Genomic DNA, 23,509 nt, shown 5'->3' on the forward strand with positions numbered 1-23,509 from the left:
AAAAAAATAAAAAATATGTTACAAATCATGTTAGTATCTCAACTGATATGACTGGAGACAGTGATTAGTACAAAAAGAATAAAATGAGACACTCATTTTCCCCTATTAAGTCAGAATTTTTAGTCTTAGGTATTTACTACTTAAGAGTGTTAAGGGAATGTTGGAAGGGAAGAGTCTTCAGGAATTTGATTCATTTTTAATCTCTTGGTCTTGGAATACAGAAACTCTGAGAGACCAACATAAAAAAGCATTCAAATGATTTCATGGGTGTCTTTGAGAAACGTATTCCTCACATGCTATAAACACCAAATCATCGGTCATATTTTTATAAATTAGAATCATGACCTGAAAGTTAATTATCTTTCTCATGTAATTCTATTACAATCACACTTGTTCAGCCAATACATGTAAAGCTTGATATATAGAGTGAGCACTTGCTTACTTCTCAATCCAGCTGCCAAGGCAAAAATATAGTTGGTTTTTAAGCAAGTGCAGGCCTATAGTTGGCAGTTCTTAATGTGTAGTTATAATGCCACCTAGTGGCTACACAGGGATTATGTTCGTGTTCATTATGGAGCAAATCAGAATTTCCTGTTATCAACAGATTGCACTTACTTGGAAACTTTATTGATTCCGAAAGCCACTTGTTGGTTCAGAGATGCAATGATTTTGTCTTTCTTCTTAATCTGCATTTGGTTTTCTTGCCACCGAAAAGTCACTGTTTTCAACTGTCTTTTGAAATCCTGATCAATGAAAATGTTACTTCTTAGTTAATTCTGTTCAAGTCACCACATATTAAAATTAAAAAAAAAAAACAGTATCTTCAAAAAAACTACCATTAAATTGAATATTTCAACTACTTCTGACTGGCTTCAGATAGAACGGCAAAAATACTTACTTCACATTGATAGTGCAATTTATAAAGCTGCCTCTGCCGAGCAAGCTTTTCCTTCTCTGTTTCTCCATATTCTGCAGTTACTTTGCTGGTTGAGCCCTAATGAGCAAATGGAATATGAATGCCTTATTTTCCTCTAAAAAACCACTAATTCTTTAGTTAAAGGGGATTTAAAATTGCCATCTAACTCCTATTCATGCTTTATGTCTCCATGCAAACATCACTTCTCTGATTAGTGCAGATAAACCCACCTCTCCCCAATTACAGCATTCACTAAATAATCCCACAGTTACTGGTCTACTGCTACTACCACTGGATAACATTACCTGCACGGTTACCATATTTTTAAGCTTTTTTTGGTAATGCCTTTGTTGTCATAAAAACTCTCCGAGGTAGGCACTTATTATTCCCATTTTAGAGATGATAAAACTGAGTTAAGTAACTTACCCAAAGTTACAAAGAAAGTGGAGAAGCCTGAATTCTAACTCAGGCAGCCATAAGTGCCAAAACACTTAATTATTACTCAGTACCACCTTAGCTTAATATTCAACTTCTCCACTGGATTGTAAACACTATGATCACAGGGACCATGTCTTAGCAGAGTTCTTGACATAAAGTGCTAAATATTTTTTGAATAAATGAGGGTATAAACATTTTCCAAAATGTGTGTCATACTTTTCTTGTATTTTGGAGCCCTCATAGCTACTGAATGAAAACCAAAGGTCCTATATTTAAACTTTAGTCTGACATCCAAAGCTAAGAACATGTCATTTCAGTTAAAATATATGTAACCTATTATTATAATTGGAAAGGGGAAATGAGATATGGCAATTATCAGCCAGGGAATCATTTTTACTAAATGTATCCTTAGACAATCAATATTCCTACATATTATGGAACAGGTTATCATTAAATTACCTTATCATAAAATGATCATTAAATTACCTTAGTATAGAATTCTCATTTAAATGAAGTGATTTTTTAAGTCATGTGCTTTGTCTGATTTAATCACTTTCATGAGTACTTATATACCTATGTACATCATTCCCAACAGTGACTACTACTAGGAAAGGAACCAAAGGGGGAAAAAAACAAAACAAAACAAAACAAACCACTGTTGTACATTAATATTTCTGTAGACATGTCATGTCTACAACCGGTTTAATTTTTTAAAAATGAAAGCACCTTAGTTTTACAAATTAAGTCAATGGGATTAAGCCAAGTTTTTTTTCCCTTGTGGTACTTGAAAACCTTTCACAAGGAATGCGTTTGTATTTAGCACTGTTTAATAATTAAAGCCAGGAAATGGTTTGAGGGCTAAAGAGAAAAATTTCAGCTCCTAAGGTTCTTTTTCCCTCTATCTACTCCTGTCCCTGGTCCTTCCTGTTTTTATTTGCTCCTCACAAACACAACACAGACCACTAGGCTGACATGCTGTTCAAAGAGTCAAGGGAAAAACAAAGGTTAACAACTGTTTCTGGAAGAAGGAAGGGAGAGCTGTACCTCTTTCAGTCAGACTTACCTGCTCTATCATGTCCAGAATATGCAGTTCATCCAGGCTATAGAACTTGTCTTCAGTTGCAGAATCCTCTTGAATATCACTTGCATCATCTTTCATAAATCCACTGACTGGGTGTAGATTTACTTGCTCTTTCTTCAACGGCTCTTCCTTTCCTATCATATTTGGGCTACAATGGTGACATAATCAATGTAATCTTTTATAATGATTGAGTGTTTTTCCTCTAAGCCATTGCTTCCCAAATATTGTATTGGTCTCATGAAATGTTCAGCATCAGAAGGGTTCATGGCTAAATAAAGTTTAAACCGTGCTCATACTGTGTATTTTTCTTGATGATTCATAATGAATTTATTAAGCATATATGAGATAGCACTCAATTGAGGTACCTATTCTGTTCATCCCAGTGTTTTCAAGAATTAGAACATGGAGTTCATTTTTCAAATAATAATTGTTAACACCAGTTACTTTTAAGGAAACAACACTTTGGGAAATACTGACAAGCCTTTCCACCTCTGCTGTATTATTTTATCATCCCAGCATTCTTGACAAGTACGTTGGTTAATTTGATTAATTTCATTGTTTAGGTCCAGTGTACATTTAGATAGAGGATTGCAAATAGCAACATAAAGTAGATTTAAAAATGGAGGTTTCTTTGGGAATAGGACTTAACAAAAAAACAAAAAGAAAGAAACTGCAGCAATATGGATTTCAGTAACTAGAAAACCACTAAAAAAAGAATGAAAATACTATAAATGCAATGACAACTCAGTTCTATAACTATGTTTAAAAGTTTAAATGCATGCTACTCTCCTTTCAAATTGGCCTACTATTTGTAAACTTCCTTCTTAATCTCATTAAATGATAACAAGAAATAGTACTTTTACTTGTAACATAAATGACTTGATTAGTGAATAGAAAGAAAATAGGTAACTCTAGGATGCATTATTACTTCTTTTAGGCACTGAGACCTGGAAAACACAGGCATCTAATGCTTGCACAGTAACTTGTAAAACACTATAAAATAGTCATTAGGTATCACTAAGGTATTCTAGAATGATTCAAACATTTTGGAAAGTTCAATGAAATCAATTGCTTGTATAGACCACTGGTTCCCAAACCCAATTAATTTTTCAAATTACCTGAAGATCTTTTTTAAAATTATTATTTTTGCAGGTACCCCAGCAACTGTAAATACATAGAAAAATCTGTATTTTTGGAAAGCTCCAGAAGATAATTCCTAAATTTTTAAAGTTTACTAATAGGATTGTGATAATATAGGAAAATGTTCATATCAGTAAGATGCAAACTGAACCATGTAGAGGTAAAATTATGTGAAATTTAGGATTGAAAACACTTCAACAAAGAAAACTGTTAATCACAGACCTCTACCCCTGGGGGCAAATAATACATTATATGTTAGTTAAAAAAAAAAAAAAGAAGAAGAAGAAAATGTTAAGGGAAGTATGAAGCAAATATGGAAAAACAGTGTCATTTTTGAATCAGGATAACAGTTACATATATTAATGTAGATGTATATAATTCTCTTTACTTTTATGCATATTTGAAAATTCTCATATGAAAACAAAGGTCCCTGGGTAATTTGATAATCATTCAGGTTTGGGTCCACCCTGTAGGTAAAATAAGCAGAATGACTGACAGCACTGTTTCACTCTTTTGTAAGTTATTTTTATGGCACCTAGACCTGACTGGAAAAAAACAAAAATCAAAAAACTATTGTTCTAGTATTGTTTTGCTCAATTTGTTGACTTGACACAGAGCATGAAAACCTGTCTTGGATGATGAACCATTTACTTACCAACCAGATCACTCCATTATCAGTGAGAAAATATCAACTACAAGTGAGGACTTTAAAGTTAAAATGTGTTCTTGCTACCATTTTAAAGATATCTTAATAATTTATGTCCTCACAGTGAATTTCTAAAGTTATCGATTTTCAATTAACAAACTTTTTGGTGGTTATAATGAATCTCTTCACTACTGTCATCCCTAATTCCATCCTCTAATGCACTCTCATGAATCACATAGTTGTATAGTAACAGTGATCTTCAGACACTAACAGGTTGCCAGGGTAAGGTTCAAAATTCATGGTTAACAGTTGGGATTAAAAACAACAACAAGCTATGGGTTAAATAAACAAACCAAATCAAAACAAACTCTTCTGTAAAGAGTTTGAGGTCATTAGGGCAAATAATGATCTGTTCTTTAAGGTTAAATCTTACCTAAATTTAGATTTGGCTAACCACAATCTAGACTATATTTTAAAAGATTTCTATGCTGGATCCAAATTAATCTTTGAATAAAAAAGCAGTTAGTACTGGGTGACTCTTGAGTAGCCTTGAATAAAAAGGGTGAGAGATTCTATTCTCCCGAAGTAAATGATAATTGAACTTTTTATCATTCTGTTAAAAAGTGGTAAGTTATTAAGACAAGGGATTGTACTTTCTTATTTTAAAACACTTTCCAAGGTAAGGCTGTGTCATACTGGCAAAGCAGACCTTGAAAACAGTAAGAAAAATTTAAAAATTAAATAAATGCTTACCCTTGCTCTTCTTTTGATTCCTTATTCTGAAAAACAACATCAGGAATTAGTAATCTATATGAACTATGTCTGTACAGCATAATGATGTGAACCGCATTTAGATCAGTGTTTCTCAAACTTTTTTGACCACAATTGAAATAAAGCATTTCACATCATAATGTAAATGCACTTATATATAGAACTTTATACATAAGTATAAAACTGAAATTTAAGTTCCACCAAATAAACTTTACCCATAGTATATGTGTTATGGAGTGCATGTTTGTGCCCTAATTCATACACCGAAACCCTAATTCCCCAGTGTGATGGTAACTGGAGGTAAGACTACTGGAAAGTAATTAGGTTTAGATGATGCTATGAAGTCCTCATGATGGAATTAGTGCCCTTATAAGAAGAGACCCAGAGCTAGATCTCTTGCTCTTGTGTATGCTCTCTTTCTCTCCACAATGTAATGATACAGCAAAAAGTTAGCCATCTGCAAACTAAGAGGGCCCTCATCAGAGACCAAGTCTGCTGGTACCTTGATCTTGGACTTCCCAGACTCTAAAACTGTGAAAAATAAATAAATGTTTGTTGCTTAAACCACCTAGTCCATGGCAGTTTGTTATAGCTGCCTGAACTAAGACACTATGTGATGAATTCTGAAGCTTTTTTTATTCCTACTAATTCTATTTTATACAATGGTAGTTGTGACCCACTAAGTTGATTTTGTAATCTACCACTGAGTCATGAGACAACTTAAAAATTATTGATTCAGGGGCACCTGGGTGGCTCAGTGGGTTAAAGCCTCTGCCTTCAGCTCAGGTCATGATCCCAGGGTCCTGGGATCCAGCCCCACATTGGACTCTCTGCTCAGCAGGGAGCCTCCTTTCCTTCCTCTCTCTCTGTCTGCCTCTCTGCCTACTTGTGATCTCTGTCTGTCAAATAAATAAATAAAAATCTTAAAAAAAATTATTGATTCAGATATTGGAAATAAGTACTGGAGCTGTGTTTCCACCTACTGGTAATCTTGGGACAGAGTATGTGTAATTCTCCTTTAAGGAATACTATACTAATTACAAGAGTTCTTGAAAAATCTACACATAAGGTAAAAACAGACTGTTATATTAAGAAATCTTACAGAAAAAGAAGTGTTAGGGAGATCACAATGTTAAAAAATGTTAAATGTTAAAAAACCCTGAATTTTAACTTCATTAAAGTAAAATTATAAAGGCAACATACTATATAAAGGTAATATCAATGACAACACATACTAATTAAGACTATTAATTACTTTTATACATTACCCTTCTATTAAGAGTTTAATTGCTTTTATATAAATTAGAGTATTAACTTCTACTACTACCTCTTACTTACAAGAAACTTCAGGGTCTTCTTCCCCACAAATTTCATGATTTGTTTTGCTTTATTTCTATATACTAAGAGAATTTTTGCATTTCAGTGTCTGATCAATTTCCAGTGCCAATCTGATTCTATGATTCAGAATTATCAACTCCTACCTTGGTTCCAGTGTACCTGAATAACTGAATGGAAAGACATCTGGTTGTTCATAATGAACACCTATTATAGCTGATTAATTTCTGGAACTTTTTAGGTCTTCCCATGACAACTTTTTGTCAACACATTCATCAGTCTGTTCGACACTCATCTCAGCAACTTCCCTCCTGTAGAGAGTACACCCAATTTGAAGGGCTAGATTTACTTCCTGCCAGGTTTCTTTTTTTCCCAAAGGCTTCTATTCTTCTGCCATCTGCTTTACTTCCCTTTTCCATCCTTAACCCTTAATTCCCCTGGATGGGAGGTGGGAATAGGAAGGAGGACCTACTTAACTCCCAAAAGACTTATTTATAATTTGAATATATTAGAGGGTGAATACGAAATTCCTAAATGAAGAAAGAGTAACTACAAAGTCTATCTACTAGTTACAAGTTATCTGTACTGTCCCCTCTATTTGCTATACAAATTTCACTTTTTATCATATTCTTCCAGAGTCTCTGACAGATCTTTGTAGGACTTCAACCAATGTTAGGTAGAGATATTGCAAAACAAATCAAAACATATCATTAACAGAGGACATATCTTCATTCATAGGGATGACTTTGTTCTTATTCTGCTTAACACAAGCTAATTTCTGCTAGAATTTTTCTTGAGGAAAACTCCCGATTAGAGAATGTGATTGAGCTAGCTTTTTACAACAGGTTGTTTACACTGTAACTAGAAAATTCTTTGTACCTATAATAACGAAGTATATTAATAGGACAATTTCTGTAAAACAGTCCTATGTAAAAATTTCAGCATTTTTAGGTCATATACTTTAAAATTTAGATAAAGAAGATATAAGATCTCTTTTAATATTCAAATCTTATCTTGATAAAATTATCTTCAAAGTATCTCAACTTCTAATAAAATAAATTGGAGAAAAAAACTTAGGTTGTTATAAACAATAAAAAAAACTCTGACATTTAAGATTTTCAGTATTACTAGCATGTGAAGTTTTGAGCTGTGTTTACACTTATTTCCATTTGTGTTTACTCCCTGTTTAATTTCAATTTGACATAAAAGTGGGACTTTCTACATTTAACTAAAATTGAGAATCTGAGTAACCACATTTTAATTTTTTGGAAGAAACAAACTATGTACCTTTGGTCTGACAGCTGTGGATTTACTTGGCCAGCTTTATGAAGTATTAGACCTGGTATTTATTAATGTTTGGCAAAAATTTAAAAATATCAGCTAAAATAACAGACCAGATCGTGTTTTGTCATACAAGAATTGCCTAAAAATAAGCCTTTTTTAAAAATTTATTTATTTTTTTCCATTAAAAAATTTTTTAAATTATGTGGTTAGTCACCATATTGTATATCATTAGTTTTTTATGTAGTGTTCCAACATTCATTGTTTGAAAAGTAAGTCTTCTTATTCATCTTTTAAAAAATATAACTTAATTTTCAAAATAACTTTTTGAATGAAATGGTAAGTTATAATAAATGCTGGTTACAAATATGGAAATGATAATGATATTTTATTGATCACAGCATAAATAACCTTTATTTTGTCCTTCACCGAAGTGTTTTATAACTTTCCCTTCATTGTGCTAAATTTCATTTATGATTAAAATCTGTATATACTCCCAAAAGACTAGGTAATAGGGGCTTACCAGATTGTACTTGGGCAAATATTCTCACTGAATTTATTATATAATCTACAGAGTACATCTAGATTTTTAAGTAGATGTTTCAGGCCAGAAAATAACACTTTTTTTTTTCACTATAAAGTTTGCAAAGCATAATGGGTAGCTCTATGCTTGATTTAAAAAAAAAAAAAAAAACCTCTTGAGTCCAAATTCATAGGAATCTACAAACATAAAGAGTGAATCAAACTGTAAATGAACTTTGGTAGTCATGATATGTCAGTGTAGGTTAACGAACTGTAACAAACGTACCACTCTGCTGGGGGATGTTGATAATGGGGAAAGTTATTCATGTGTGAGGGTCAGAGATATATGGAAAACCTCCGTACCTTCCCTTCAATTTTGCTCTGAACAACAACAATAAAATTGCCCCAGAAATATAGTCATAGTTAAATAAAAAATTAAGCCAAAAACAAGACTCAACTTCCCTTTGTAATTTTCCAAGCAATTAAGAGTTTTTTGCTAAAACTGCTATAAACAGTAACAAGAAGTTGTTTTATTTTGCAACTGGCAAAATAAAGAAAAGGAATGAATGAAGCTTCCTGAATTTGTACCATTTTTATACATTACTGCATTATTGAGAGTCTTGGACACAAAAAAGAAAATCAACATTTATTAAGGTTTTAAAAAATGCATCTGAATATCACTAAAAATATGATAAGAAGCAGTTTTTCAAACACTGAGTAGGCATTTTTTTTTTTTAAAGATTTTATTTTTTTTTTATTTATTTGTCAGAGAGAGAGAGGGAGAGAGAGCAAGCACAGGCAGACAGAATGGCAGGCAGAGGCAAAGGGAGAAGCAGGCTCCCTGATGAGCAAGGAGCCCGATGTGGGACCCGATCCTAGGACGCTGGGATCATGACCTGAGCCGAAGGCAGCTGCTTAACCAACTGAGCCACCCAGGCATCCCCTGAGTAGGCATTTTTTAAATGAGAATGGCATGCAGAAATTAGTGAAATTTCCAAATAACTACTTCAGTTTCTCATTTGTATATTTAAATGTGTAATTGTGATTTAGGCAAGTAAAACAGGATACACTGTGAGTTTAAATCAATCAGGATCTAATATATATAGACTTCTCTATAGCCACATATTCAATAAACCATTGATATTTCTAAGTCATTTATGCTATATGTCTACTTGAATTAATTTTAAGTTCTAACAGTGAATCCATGTATTAAATCTAAGTGTTCATAATTAGACATACCTCTATTATAATGCTAATAGTCACTTACCTTTTTATTCTTAGTCTTTTTCTTTTTCTTTGGTTTACTCTTAACCTGACCAAAAAAAAAAAAAAAAAATCAATTAATATGCAATTCAAACTACACAAAAAGTTATTTTGCAAAATATATTTCCTCTAACCACTGAAGTCTTTTATCTTATAATATTAAATATCACATTCCCTTCCTAGATTCTACAGAAAATTATTTTCATTTTCACTTTGATTTTAATCTCAGTCTCCTGCTCTTGAGAATTCATTTATCTATAAAGGGATAACATATCAATGAATAGGCTATCGAAAAAAAGCTCAGAGGTCCTCATTTGCATTTGTGCATGCATGAGCAACAAAGGAGGAAAGGACTTTAAAAAAATCAACATATTCAAGTCCATAAGAGGAAAAATTAAGTCTGGGAGTAATTTAGTGACCATATAATAACTGTTGAAGAAATACAGAGATTCCATCCTGCATGATTTTAATTCTACCCTTATGCAAATGGCACTGAAATATCCCTGTTTGCTTCTTTCTCTCTTCTATTCCCCATTATGCTTTCTTCTACTTTCTATTAACTCCCAAATACTCAGGATGAAGAAACATGTTCATAAATCTAGCATAGTGCCCGGCACATAACAAGTGGTCAGTAAATGCTGGCAAAATAAAAGGTTAAGGCAGGAAAGATTTTGGAAGAAGTACCAGGGAAAGAAGCATTCCAATTCAAGCTCTATGTAAACACTATGATAAACATGAACTAAGATCATCTGGGATGCTGTAAGTATAGCACAGGCAACAAACTAAAGGCCCTGATTAAGTTCTAATTTAAATATTAATGAGAGCTTATACTTCCTGGAGATCTTTAACAGATTCTGTTGAAGATTCACTGGGTATCGATGCTCCATCTTTATTCATTTCTGCTAACTGTATTTCAGGGTTTGATTTCACGTTTATATTATACTCCATGAGGGGTGGACTTAGTTCTTCTTCCTCGTTCTGTAACTCTTCTATTTCAATACCTAAATGTTAAAAATAAAAACACTCAAAATCGGGCTGCATACAGTTTTTGCCTCATCACTATTATAAACATATCTCTCCCCCAATAAAACAACATCCCAGGAACAGAAATAGAAGACATCTTACTCTGTTCCATTACTAGATGAAAATGAAATGCCCATTTGTCAATGACCAGATAGGTACAGATACTAGCCTAGAACCAATCAGTACAAAAACAAATGCTAAGATACTTTACTATTATCTTAAGTAGACTCTAAATATTAGATAATCTAGAACTTAAATCGACTCTAAATACTAAGTTTTTGAGGATCCTGACATTGACCTTAATACTGCAACTAGTATAATTTTAGGATAATGAAAATTCTTTACTTGTAACTTAAACATTTTTATTGTTTAAGTATAATTTTACTCCAAACAAAACCCATGGTGTTGTTTTCTCATGTATAATTTTACTTGCACAATATGAATTGCATTAAAAAAACACACACACACAAAGAGCACAAAAATGGAAATTAAAAAAATCAGCAATTCACCACTTGGCAAAAAGAGTATATAGTTTAACAATGGTTAATTAACCAGATAAAAGCTACATAAGCTAAAGAGTAGCATATATGAGCAGGTAGAGCAAGCAGGTAGACATTTCTGCCTGTCTAAGTGTCCAATGTGTTAAAAAGTTAACAAACTATATTGGGTAAATCCTGCAGCACATGCACTAAGACCAAAGCAGAGTAAAAAGGCTCATACTACATTCAGCTGACCAGTAGTAATATGACCACATGAGTTTCCAAGCTTAGAACAACAAACAATTATAGTTTATCATACAGTTTATCTGACCAAATAAAATGCCTGTAAGTATCCCCTAGCTGTCCCAAGTTGAAAGGTCACCCAGGCACTTTATTTTTAAACATACTTACGTTGACTGCCTGTTATTGACTGTAGAGCAATTCCTATGATACATAAAGAAAAAATTTAAGATGTACAACTGCAAATGCAACCAAAAAATATCTGACTGGGACTAAGAAAAGTCAGAAGATTTTTATACTGCACCAATTACTTTTAGAACTAACTGGGAGCTAATTATAACATGAGGTTATAAACTCATGTTTAGAAAAAGAAAATAAAATTTTTACAGTTCATAATAGATAATGCACATTCTTATAATTTAAGAAGTCTAAGGTAATGAAGTAATAATAGTCAATTATGAAGTAGACCTCCATTGAAAGTTTGAGCATTTTTTTTTTAGCAATATGAATTATCCTGATCGGTCTTCTGTCTTTCTTGCCCATTAATATTTATTAAGCACCTACAATGCATCAGGCCCTATTCGGCTCTAGATATTGAATGATGAAGAAATAAAACAACCTTTACAGTGATTTAGTGGGAACAGTGGATATTAACCAAACAAATGAAAATAGCAATTGTAATAACTACTAGGAAAGAGACAGAAGATACTAGGATAGCCTCTATTAAAAAGATCTGGAAGTTTTTCAGTCTACCAAAGTGAGAACAGACTGCCTGAAATGCTTTGAATTTATTTAGTGCTCAAATATTTCCCAAATATTACCTTTATTCTCATTTGTTATTAAAAATCTCAATAAAGTAAATGTAAAAAAAAAAGTCTCTTATTTTAAGTCAAGGTTTCTTGCATGACTTTCTCATATCATCAAAGTCAGCATTTTCTTCTTTTATGCTCAAAGAAATCTCTTAAAGGTTAAGCAGGAAAACATAATGGTATCCCAGAACCTTAGTAAAAGGATTGTTATTGGGGCCTAGCAATTATCTCTGAAGAAAATCTGGACCAGTTCAGCAATTACTGGAAACCTAGTAAGCTGTATGGTTACATAGTATTAGTGTGGTCATCAGCTGCTCACTAGGTAATACAACTAATAACCTGGGACTAGGTAAAGTCACCCAAAATAGCACAGTACAGGTTTTGGTGATGCTGAGATGCCTTGAACTCAACTCTCTGTGATGGCAAATGAGAAGCTATCCAGGAATGTTGAAGAGGAGATACAAAGTCTTTCCTATATCAAGAGACAATGTCCGGGAAGGGCTACTGCTGACCTTGAATACTTGCATAAACATTGTTTGTTTGTTTGTTTTAAATTACTCATGGGCATGGCCAATGGACAGCTATAAAACTTTTAAACTAAATATCATGGTTCTGCTGGAAAGGAGGAGAAAACATATACCCCCAGTATCTAAAAGGGTATCCTTGAAACACATGAAACCTGTTTTCCACGGTTTTCCTTAATTTTATAGTAGTGATAACCTTCAACAATTCCTTTCTAAAAATAAAAACTCAACAAGTCAAGAGGAATCCTCTTGAATTGTTACCTTTCCCCTACTTTGATCTCAATAAGGCAAAACTTTTTAGTTCCTGCATTATAATACATTTTTAGGTTTCTATACCTTGATTCTTGTTTCCTTCTGAAATGTCCTTCTCCATCTTCTTCACTGGGCTAATTTTTACATGTCATTTAAAAATTCCTTAAATATTACACTCTCCAGAAAGGTTTTCTTGGACTCTCTTAGGGTAGGATTTCCCATGGTATTCTGGAACATTTCTAGCACTATGATTTTTATGAGTTTCTTGATGAGTCTATCCTCCCAAGAATGTGAATTCACTGAATCTCCTGCCCTTAGCCCTGTGTCTGGCATATGGCAGATACTCAGTGAAGATTTACCAGGTGAAGTAAGTAATTATTTTGTACCTTGTTGATAGCAGGATAACATCCTCTGGATGATTTCTGGTACTGGTATGCCTAGGTAGATGGACAGTTGATGGTAATCGAGGGAGATATTCTCAATGGGATTCTCCTTCACTTTCTCAATATCCTCTTGCTTCATCCCAAGGCGCAGAAGAATATCTGAAACTTTTTTCCAAATTGAATTGAATTGTGACTCAGTGAGACCATTCATCAAAATCTCACTAAGGAGGATATCCCTGTATTTGCACAGCCTCAAGATGTCTGCAGACTTAGAGAGATCAGAAGATGTTGGTTCCATATTCCAGCCTTTTTTGGGTGCAGGGAATACATTCAAATGCTTTATGAGAGCTAAGAGGAGGTACAAGTCAAACTGTTTGGACTGTGGTAGCTCCTTGTTTGGGGGATAAAGCAGATGCCATGCTCCACCCAAAGGGTGATTGGTCCAAAGATGGTTGTAGTAGGGTTCCAGCACATTCTTGTGTATAAGAAGCTCTTTTTTCAAAAGAGGGGGTGGCATAGCCTCATCAAATATTTGCCGGACAATGTCAGTACCAGAAATGATAATTATATGAAGCAGGTGATAGAAATAATTATAATCAAGTTTGAAGATAGGCATTTCATCTGAAAATGAATTTTGAGAAGTCAAAACATTCCACATTAATGCTCTTTTTCCATGTGGTCTCTTGTATTACATCCTAAGCTCCTGTAGGACAGGGACTATTCCAAAAGAATGAAGTACAATACAGTGCTTTGCCATAGCCAGTGCTCAATAAGCATGCTCTTGTCTAGCTGTCAAAAAATCCCAACAAAAACAATATACTCCCAAGCAAAAGTAATCACAAAGACTAATCACACAGAAGCCTTTCAACCATCCAGGGTTTTGTTCAAGTAAGTGAGCTTTGGCAACCAAATGGCATAAAAAGTATTAAGCCTTTGAAAATTCTGAAGACACTCAAGAATGGTAACTGCCAGTGTTTAATTATACCATATTTAAGCAACTACATTTTATCTTAATCAGCACTGTCCAGTAAAACTTTCTGTGACAAAAATGTCTTAAGATTTGGTCAACTAGCCACTGAACACCAGAAATGCTGCTTTTTTGACAAAGGAACTGAATCTGAATTATATCTAATTTTTATTAATTTAAATAGCCACATATGGCTAGTGGCTACCATATTAGACAGTACAGAGCTTTATCAAAAAACATAAAGTGACTTAATGCCTTACTACTGGAAGTGTAGTCCACAGGCCAGCAGTGGCATCCATAAGGGAGTCTCTTAGAAATTCAGAATCTTAGCATCCCTCCCACCACCACCCCCAACCCAGAGCTACTGAATTGGCACCTATGTTTTAACAAAATCACCAGATGATTTAAATATATATTAAAGTTTCAGACACGCTGACCTGATGATGATGTTCTTACCCTCTCAAAAAACAAATTAATGATTAAGTTTATTAAGTTTATTATTAAGATATTTCATCAATGAAATGGAATAAAACATGAGAATGAACTACTTTGTATTTTCCTAGTTTAACAGCACTTCCAAAGAAGGAGAGTAGACTGAGATGAATTAGAAAATAAGAACTTGATATATGATGGTATATTTTTATATAAGTATCCAAATATGTATTTGTTATAAAATGCAACTTTATTATTTTATCCTTCATGATTCTATGTTTTGAGAAATTTTAAAACTAATATTCTTGTTTGATGTACTTGACACACTGTGGAGGCAAGCAAGGTTACAAAGCAAAAGGCCCAAGGAGCTTTCTCTCAGGGGCCATATAAGACGCTAACTGGGATCAAGAACATTCATTTCCCCCTAGCAAGAAGGACTAGCACCAAACTATTCTTCCATGGGAGTAGGAGCCTGAAAGTATCCAAGTGCTAAGTGGTTGGCATTTCTTAGCATACTGCTGAACAGCTGGCACCTAAGTTTAGAGTACTTGGCTTTGAGCCCAAAATTTTAGCTCTATTAACAGGGAATGCAACAAGAAGAGATGTTGGTAGGTAACACCTGCTGGAGTCCAATCTTACTGGGTAGGGGCAGTTTTATATACACTAGACCTAACAAACTTCTCTACAGGATGACAAGGTAATATAAAACCCACACACCTGCTGATTTCTGTCCATGAATTCCAGCCTATGCCAAGTGATGCTGACTTAGTGTAAACCCAAGCCCAGTGAATGACAAACATAAACACATGGTTGTTAACGCACGATACTGTACAGAACAAGTCAAAACTTTTAATACGGTTTTCAAAAGGAGGCATAGAAGAATAAAACAGTACCTTTTGTACTAAATTTTAAACTGATCTTCGGTCTTAAATCAGTATCAGTAATTTTCAGAGACATTAACTTTTTATAACTGCAAGTAGAAAAAAATTAAGTTACAGTTAATAACAAAGTCAGTCAAGATTTCTGGCATCAGCATGGCTAAGTAAGTGAGCACTTTCTCTTCCTCCTTCTCCTGAAAAAACTTAAAAACAAAGGAGAAAAGGGAATGAACAAAATGCACCAACCATGACAACCCCACATTGTCATTTTCATTGGAATTATGAGAAAAATAGATTTGCTAGATTTCACACCAAAAAAGAAAAAAAAATCATGTGACTAGCTTATTTGTAAAAAGGCTGTATGGCAGCAGAAACATTGTTAAAAAAAACAGCAAACATATAGCTCGGTTGGGACCCCCCTCCAACATAAGATCTTTCTACCAATCATTATTCCAAGGAAATCCAACTCATTCAATGACTAGTGATATAAAAAGAAAAAAAGAAGGCAGCAACGAAGAAACCAGCATAACAGCAATACAAATAACTAGAAAAAAAATGAGGTTAAAAGTAGCAAAATTTATTAAATAAATGAAACACTTAAGTAAATGTTGCCATAGAACAGATGAGAAACTTGAGACTTGGCACTGAGATGAACTTTCCCACAGAAAACAAAACAAAAATGGGACAATACCACCATAGAATGTTTAATGAGGACAGAGATTTTGGTGGTGCTTGTTGTTAACTACTTTATCTCCAGCACCATAACACTGCCAACCATCCACTATGCTGGAAACATTTTTAACTCTAACAGTATGAATTACTGGTGAAGATACTGAGTAAAAGGAATTTTGGTGGTGGGAGAGTCAATTGGTAAAACCACTGTAGCAAACAGTTCAGCAAAACCTACTAAAGTTGAAGATAAGGACAGAGGGCCTAACCAGTTCTACTCCTAGGTATAAATTCTGGAAAACTTTCTGTACATATACATTTGGACACATGTCCAAGCATGTTCATCATAGCCCTATTTGCTACAGCTGGAATTCAGAAATAACCCATATATCTACCAGTGTAATTAAAGTAGTACAGCCATACAATAAAATTATAGCAATAAAATGGAAAAACTATGATAAGAATGCATCACACAAATAATGTATAGGTAAGCATAAAAAACATAAGTGCTTAAATGTATATAAAGTTTAAAACAGAAAAATTAAGTTATAAGTAACAATATATTATGGAATTTATATCTAGAAATAAAACATGACAACAATAGCACAAAAGATGGGAAGAAATGGAAACATATGATAAGATTCATACATGCTCTGTGATATAGTTTTTGAAAATGGACTTTGAAAAGTTAAAAATGAAAGCGAATTGGGGGAAATCAGAGGGGGAGATGAGCCCTAAGAGATTGTGGACTCCAAGAAACAAACTGAGGGTTTTAGAGGGGAAGAGGAATAGGAGGATGGGTGAACCTGGTGGTAGGTATTAAGGAGGGCACGTATTGCATGGAGCACTGGATGTTGCACATAAACAATGAATCTTGGAACACTGCATCAAAAACTAATGATGTATTTTATGGTGACTAACACAATTTAAAGAAAAGTTAAAAATGTGTATCATAGATCTTAGATCACAAGAAAGAAAGCAAGAAAAGGAAAAAACCCAGGAAATAAAACAGATGAGGAAAACTGAAAACAACCAGGAAGATGATAGATTTGAATCCAACCATATCAATAACTATAGCAAATTTATATGGAATACATATTCCAATTTAACAGACAGACATTGTCAAGTTGGATATAAAGAAGCAAGACCTATGCTGTCTATAAAAACTCTCTTTAAATACAGATATATGTAGGTTGAGGTAAATAAATGCAAACAGATACACTATGCATACATTAATCCAAAGAAGATACAAAATGACTAACAGGAAGATGAAAAGGTGCTCAATATCATTAATCATCCAGAAAATGAAAATCAAAACTACAATGAGACATCACCTCACACCTATTAAGAGTAGCTATTATTAAAAACACAAAAGATAACGAGTGTTGGCCAGGATAGGGAGAAATAGGAATCCTTGTGCACTGTTGGTGGGAATGTAAATTGATACAGACACTAGGGGAAACATTATGGAGGGCCCTCAAAAATCAAAAACAGAATTGAGCCAGCAATCTCACTGTTGGGTATATATTATACACCCAAAGGAAATGAAATCTCTAGCTTGAAGAGATATTTATATCCCCATGTTCACTGCAGTATTATTTACAATAGCCAAGACATGAAAACAAACTGAATGTCTATCATGGATGAATGGATAAACAAAATATGATTTACACACACACCACACATACACATACACACACACACAGGAGTACTATTCAGCTATTTAAAAAAAAGGAAACCCAGCCATTTGTGACCACATGGATGAATCTGGAGAGCATTATGCTCAGTGAAATAAGCCAGACAGAGAAAGCTAAATACTATATAATCTCACATATATGTGGGAGCTAAAAATCCCCTGAACTCACAAAAACAGAAAGTGGAATAATGGTTGCCAAGGATGAAGATGTGGGGAAAATGAGTAAGGGGGTCAAACAGTACAAACTGGGAATCTAATTCCAGTGTGCAACACAGTTACCATAGTTAACAATACTGTTTGTATATTCAAAAGTTAAGAAAGTAGTTGTCTTTTTTTTTTTTTAAGATTTTATTGATTTATTCTAGGGAGAGAGAGAGAGAGCATGCATGTGAACAGGGGAGAAGCAGAGGGAGAGAGAGAGACAATCTCCAGCAGATTCCACAGAGCCCAACATGGGCCTTGATTTCATGACCCCCAGATCACAACCCTCACTGAAACCAAGAGTCTGTTGCTCAACTAACTGGAGCCACCCAGGAGCCCCAGAAAGTCGATCTTAAAAGTTCTCATCACATACACACACACACAAAATGTTAATGCATCCATCACCTCACACAGTTAACTAACCTTACTGTGGTAATCATTTCACAATATATATGTATATCAAATCAACACTTTGTGCACCTTAAATTTACATAATGTTATATCTTTAAAAAGCTAGGAAAGGGGCACCTGGGTGGCTCAGTTGGTTAAACGTCTGATTCTTTATTTCGGCTCAGGTCATTATCTCAGGGTCCTAGGATCAAGTCCTGTGTGGGGCTTCACATTCAACAGGGCATCTGTTTGAGATTCTGTCCCTCTTCCACTGCCTCTCTGCCCACCAACCGTCCCATGTATGCTCTAATAAATAAATCTTAAACTTCTTTAAGATTTCTTATAGGAAAAAAAAGCAGCAATATGTAAAAGATAAATAGATCGTGAGCAATTGTTATTTATCCCAGGAAAGCAAGGTTGATAAAGCATTTCAAAATAAGTGCATGTACCGTGACTTGGTGATCATAGCTTTGTAGTAAAGCTTGAAATCAGGCAATGTGATGCCCTCAGTTTTGTTTTTCTTTTTCAACATTTTCTTAGCAATTCAGGGTCTTTTCTGGTTCCACACAAGTATTCTATAGTCAAATAATCTTCGACAAAGCAGGAAAAAATATCCAGTGGAAAAAAGACTGTCTCTTCAATAAATGGTGCTGGGAAAATTGGACAGCTATGTACAGAAGAATGAAACTCGTCCATTCTCTTAAACCATACACAAAGATAAACTAAAAATGGATAAAAGACCTTAACATGAGGCAGGAATCTATCAAAATCCTAGAGGAGAACATAGGCAGTAACCTCTTCGACATTGGCCACAGCAACTTCTTTCAAGATATGTCTCCAAAGGCAAAGGAAACAAAAGTGAAAATGAACTTTTGGAACTTCATCAAGACCAAAAGCTTCTGCCCAGCAAAGGAAACAGTCAACAAAACATAGAGGCAACCTACAGAATGGGAGAAGATATTCTCAAATGATACAGACAAAGGGCTGATAGCCAAGACCTATAAAGAACTCCTCAAACTCAACACTCAAAAAACAGGTCAAAAAATGGGCAGAAGACATGAACAGACACTTCTCCAAAGAAGACATACAAATGGCTCACAGACACATGAAAAAATCTTCATCATCATTAGCCATCAGGCAGATTCAAATCAAAACCACATGGAGATACCACTTTACACCAGTTAGAATGGCCAAAATTAACAAGGCAAGAAACAACAAATGTTGGAGAATGTGGAGAAAGGGGAACCTTCTTACACTGTTGGTGGGAATGCAAGTTGGTGCAGCCGCTTTGGAAATCAGTGTGGAGATTCCTTAAGAAATTAAAAATAGAGCTACCCTATGACCCTGCAATTGCATTACTGGGTATTTACCCCAAAATACTGGCTATTTACCCTAAAGATGTAGTGAAAAGAAGGGCCATCTGTACCCCAATTTTCATAGCAGCAATGGCCACAATCACCAAACTGTGTAAAGAGCCAAGATGCCCTTCAATAGATGAATGGATAAAGAAGATATGGTCCATATATACAATGTAGTATTATGCCTCCATCAGAAAGGATGAATACCCAACTTTTGCATCAACATGGACAGGTCTGGAGGAGATTATGCTGAGTGAAAAAAGTCAAGCAGAGAGAGTCAATTATCATATGGTTTCACTTACTTGTGGAGCATAAGGAATAACATGGAGGACATTAGGAGAAGGAAAGGAAAAGTGAATTAGGGGGAATTGGAGGGGGAGACGAAGCATGAGAGACTGTGGACTCTGAGAAACAAACAGGGTTTTGGAGGGGAGGGAGGGGGGGATAGGTGAGCCTGGTGGTGGGTATTAAGGAGAGTACATGTAGCATTGGGTATGGTGCATAAACAATGAATCCTGGAGCACACACACACACAAGGAGATACATAGAAAAAAAAATAAGTGTATGTAATTCAGCATATTAACAAATTAAAGAATAAGAAAAAAACCATATGATCATCTCAATGCATGCAGAGAAGCATTAATTCAATACCAATTCATGATCAAAATTTTCAGAAAACTAGGAAAACAAAGGAGTTTCTTCAACTTAAAAAAAGGTCAACTATAATCTATAGCTAACAACATATTAAATGGAGAAAAGTGGTCTTCTCCCTAAGATCTAGAAAAGACAATGAGGTCTGCTCTCACCATCTATATTTAACATTGTACCAGAGGACCTAACCAGTGCAGTAAGTAAAGAAAAATAAACACAAAGCATATAAACTGGAAAAAAGAAATAAGGTTGTCCTTAGCTAGAGATGATATGATAATCTGTAGAAAACCTCAAAGAATCTACAAAATGATATTAGAATCACTAAATACCAAATCACAGGACACATGTTCAGTATATGCAATTCTATATAATAACTAGAAATTAAAATTTAAAAAATACCACTTGCACCAGCATAAAAAAACAAATACATGGGAACAATCTGACAAAATATTTACAAGACTGTACACAGAAAGCTATACAACATTCCTGTGAGACATCAAAGAAGATACAATTAAATGAAATTATAATCCATGTTCATGGATGGGAAGCCTCAATATTGTTAAGATGCAGATCATTCCCAAATTGATCTACAGATTCAACATAATCCCAATCAAAATCCCAGCAAAAAGGTTGGAAAATTTTATAAGGTATTTCTTAGATTTATTATAAAACAGCAAAAGATCTAGAACAGAAAAAAAATGGTTTTGAGAAATAAGAAAAAAGTTGAACTCACACCAACTAATTTTATAAGATAACACAAAGCCATAGTAACAAAGTATGTTATTGGTAAATGGACAGATAAACAAATGAATGGAACACAAAAATGAGTTCAGAAGGATAATAGACATATCCATAGATTACATATATATATATAAATGTGACAGAACGAACCTTGACCCTTAACGGCACACCACCTGCAAAACTTAACTTGAAAATGGATTATAAATCTGTAAAACCTAAAAACTTAAAACTTAGAAAAAATATAGGAGAAAATCTTTTGATTTGGGGGTGGAAAAATTTTTCTTAAAACACAGAAAACATTAAAGCATAAAAGAAATATAAGACTTTACTGAAATTATTAATTTGTGCATTTTGAAAGATACCTCTTAGAAAATAAAAAAGACATGCCATGGACTGGGATAAAATATTTTTAAAATACATTTTAGATAAAAAACTTTTATCTAGAATATATAAAGAAATCTTACAACTCAAAATAAAACAATCCAGTGAAAAAAATGGGCAAAAAATTAGAATAGATAATTCATCAAAGAAAATATATGGGTGGCAAATAAACACATGAAAAGATATTCAACTTCATTAGTCATTAGGCAAATGCAAAATAAGACCACAATAATATACTACTACACACCTGCAGAGAAACTAGAACTCTCCTATATTGCTGGTGAGAATGATAAAATGTACAGCTGCTTTGAAACCATTTGGCTTAGTTTCTTTAACCTTAAACATATACTATATGACTCAGTGCTCCTGCTCCTAGGAATTTGCACAAAAGAAATGAAAGCATATGTCTATACAAAGAGCATATAAGTGAATATTTATAGTGGCTTTATTCACAATAGCCCAGACCAGAGACAACTCAAATGTTATCAGCTGTTGAATGCATAAATAAGTTGTGGTACATCTATACAATGGAAGACTACTCAGCAACAGACAAAAATAAACTATAGTGATACATGCAATAACATGGATGAATTTCAAAAGCATTATGCTAAGTGAAAAAGTTCAGATGCAAAAGGTTTTCTTTCTAAAGGATAGTCAGTAAAAAGCAGTATTATCAGAGCAGATAGCATATAAATGGTTACCCAGGTTTAGAGGTTGGGAGAAGGGAATGACTGAAAAAGAGATTTGGGGGAAACTTTTTGGGAAGATAAAAATAGTCTGTATCTTGATCATGGTAGTGGTTATCCAACTGTATACAAAGAAACTCATTTACATGTTTATTTCTAAAGAGTTAATTTTACTGTATATAAACTGTAGCTTGAAAAATCTGACCTATAAAAAGAACTGTGTTTAGGGCCCCTGGGTGGCTCAGTTGGTTAGTAATAGGTTAAGCAACTAACTGCCTTCAGCTCAGGTTATGATCCCAGAGTTCTGGGATAGAGTCCCGCATCAGGCTCCCAGCTCTGTGGGGAGTCTGCTTCTCCCTCTGACCTTCTCCCATCTCATGTTCTCTCTCTCTCTCAAATAAATAAATAAAATCTTTAAAAAAAAAAAAAAAAGAACTTCAGTACTTAGAAATGTAACTTCAGTACTTAGAAATGTTATTTATAGATGACATTTTTTTTTAAAGATTTTATTTATTTATTTGACAGACAGAGATCACAAGTAGGCAGAGAGGCAGGCAGAGAGAGAGGGATAAGCAGGCTCCCCGCTGAGCAGAGAGCCCGATGCGGGGCTCGATCCCAGGACCCTGAGATCATGACCTGAGCTGAAGGCAGAGGCTTTAACCCACTGAGCCACCCAGGCGCCCCTATAGATGACATTTTTATAAAAAAGACCAAGAAAGGGATAACTGTGATGGTCAGGATAACAATTACCTAGAGAGAAGATGAGGAGTTGAGGAATGGGGAACAGCCACAGGGAGTGCTTCTGGAGTGCTGGCAAAATCCTACTAACTTCGGTGGGGACACAAGGGTGTTTGCTGTATAATAACTGTTAAACACTGCATTTATATTTTGTGAGCTTTTCCTTAAATATATTTTAATAACAATAAAGCATCTTAAAGTTAAAAAAAAATAGCCATCCTATTATTCATGCATAAAACCCCATGAAGTAGCTCCTCCAATTTGGCAACTGAGATCCAGTTACCAGAGGATTCTCCCATAGTAAACAACTTAAAACCTGGGAAAATTACAAAAAACAGCTCCCTGAGGCACTGAGAGTAGAAAGAAAAGACCAACTCTGCTGAGAGGGTACATGCTCAGGGGAGAGGAGGGAAGAACTGGATGAAATGTTAGTAGTTCACCTATCTTAGAGCTTTTAACCTGGAGCTAGGTATAGTCTGGTGGAAAACAAGTCTCCCAGACTACAGGAACCAGGGCAGCCAGGGAACTGTGGCTACTTAAGAGAGTGGGGGGAATCCCAAAAGGGAAAGAGTCAGAGAAGAGATCTCCAATAGTTTCTAGCCAGACCTCTGACTGCCG

At 34.4% G+C, this 23,509-nt stretch overlaps 1 protein-coding gene across 1 annotated transcript in view; it reads right to left on the reverse strand.

Moving 5' to 3' along the window:
- LOC111151642 (DAZ interacting zinc finger protein 3) overlaps window positions 1–23,509 on the reverse strand; it is a 104,339-nt gene that overhangs the window by 40,244 nt on the left and 40,586 nt on the right. Inside the window, exons 13-21 of the mRNA XM_022509771.1 lie at window positions 15,396–15,472; window positions 13,107–13,724; window positions 11,307–11,339; window positions 10,225–10,394; window positions 9,398–9,442; window positions 4,975–5,000; window positions 2,418–2,583; window positions 899–994; window positions 616–743 (exon numbers count right to left, since the gene is read on the reverse strand). Of these exons, the coding sequence (XP_022365479.1) occupies window positions 616–743; window positions 899–994; window positions 2,418–2,583; window positions 4,975–5,000; window positions 9,398–9,442; window positions 10,225–10,394; window positions 11,307–11,339; window positions 13,107–13,724; window positions 15,396–15,472 (1,359 nt within the window). The remainder of the gene's footprint in view (window positions 1–615; window positions 744–898; window positions 995–2,417; window positions 2,584–4,974; window positions 5,001–9,397; window positions 9,443–10,224; window positions 10,395–11,306; window positions 11,340–13,106; window positions 13,725–15,395; window positions 15,473–23,509) is intronic.

The sequence above is a fragment of the Enhydra lutris genome, unplaced genomic scaffold (assembly GCF_002288905.1).
Source record: "Enhydra lutris kenyoni isolate GAN:26980312 unplaced genomic scaffold, ASM228890v2 scaffoldscaffold2, whole genome shotgun sequence".
NCBI classification, from domain to species: Eukaryota; Metazoa; Chordata; class Mammalia; order Carnivora; family Mustelidae; genus Enhydra; species Enhydra lutris.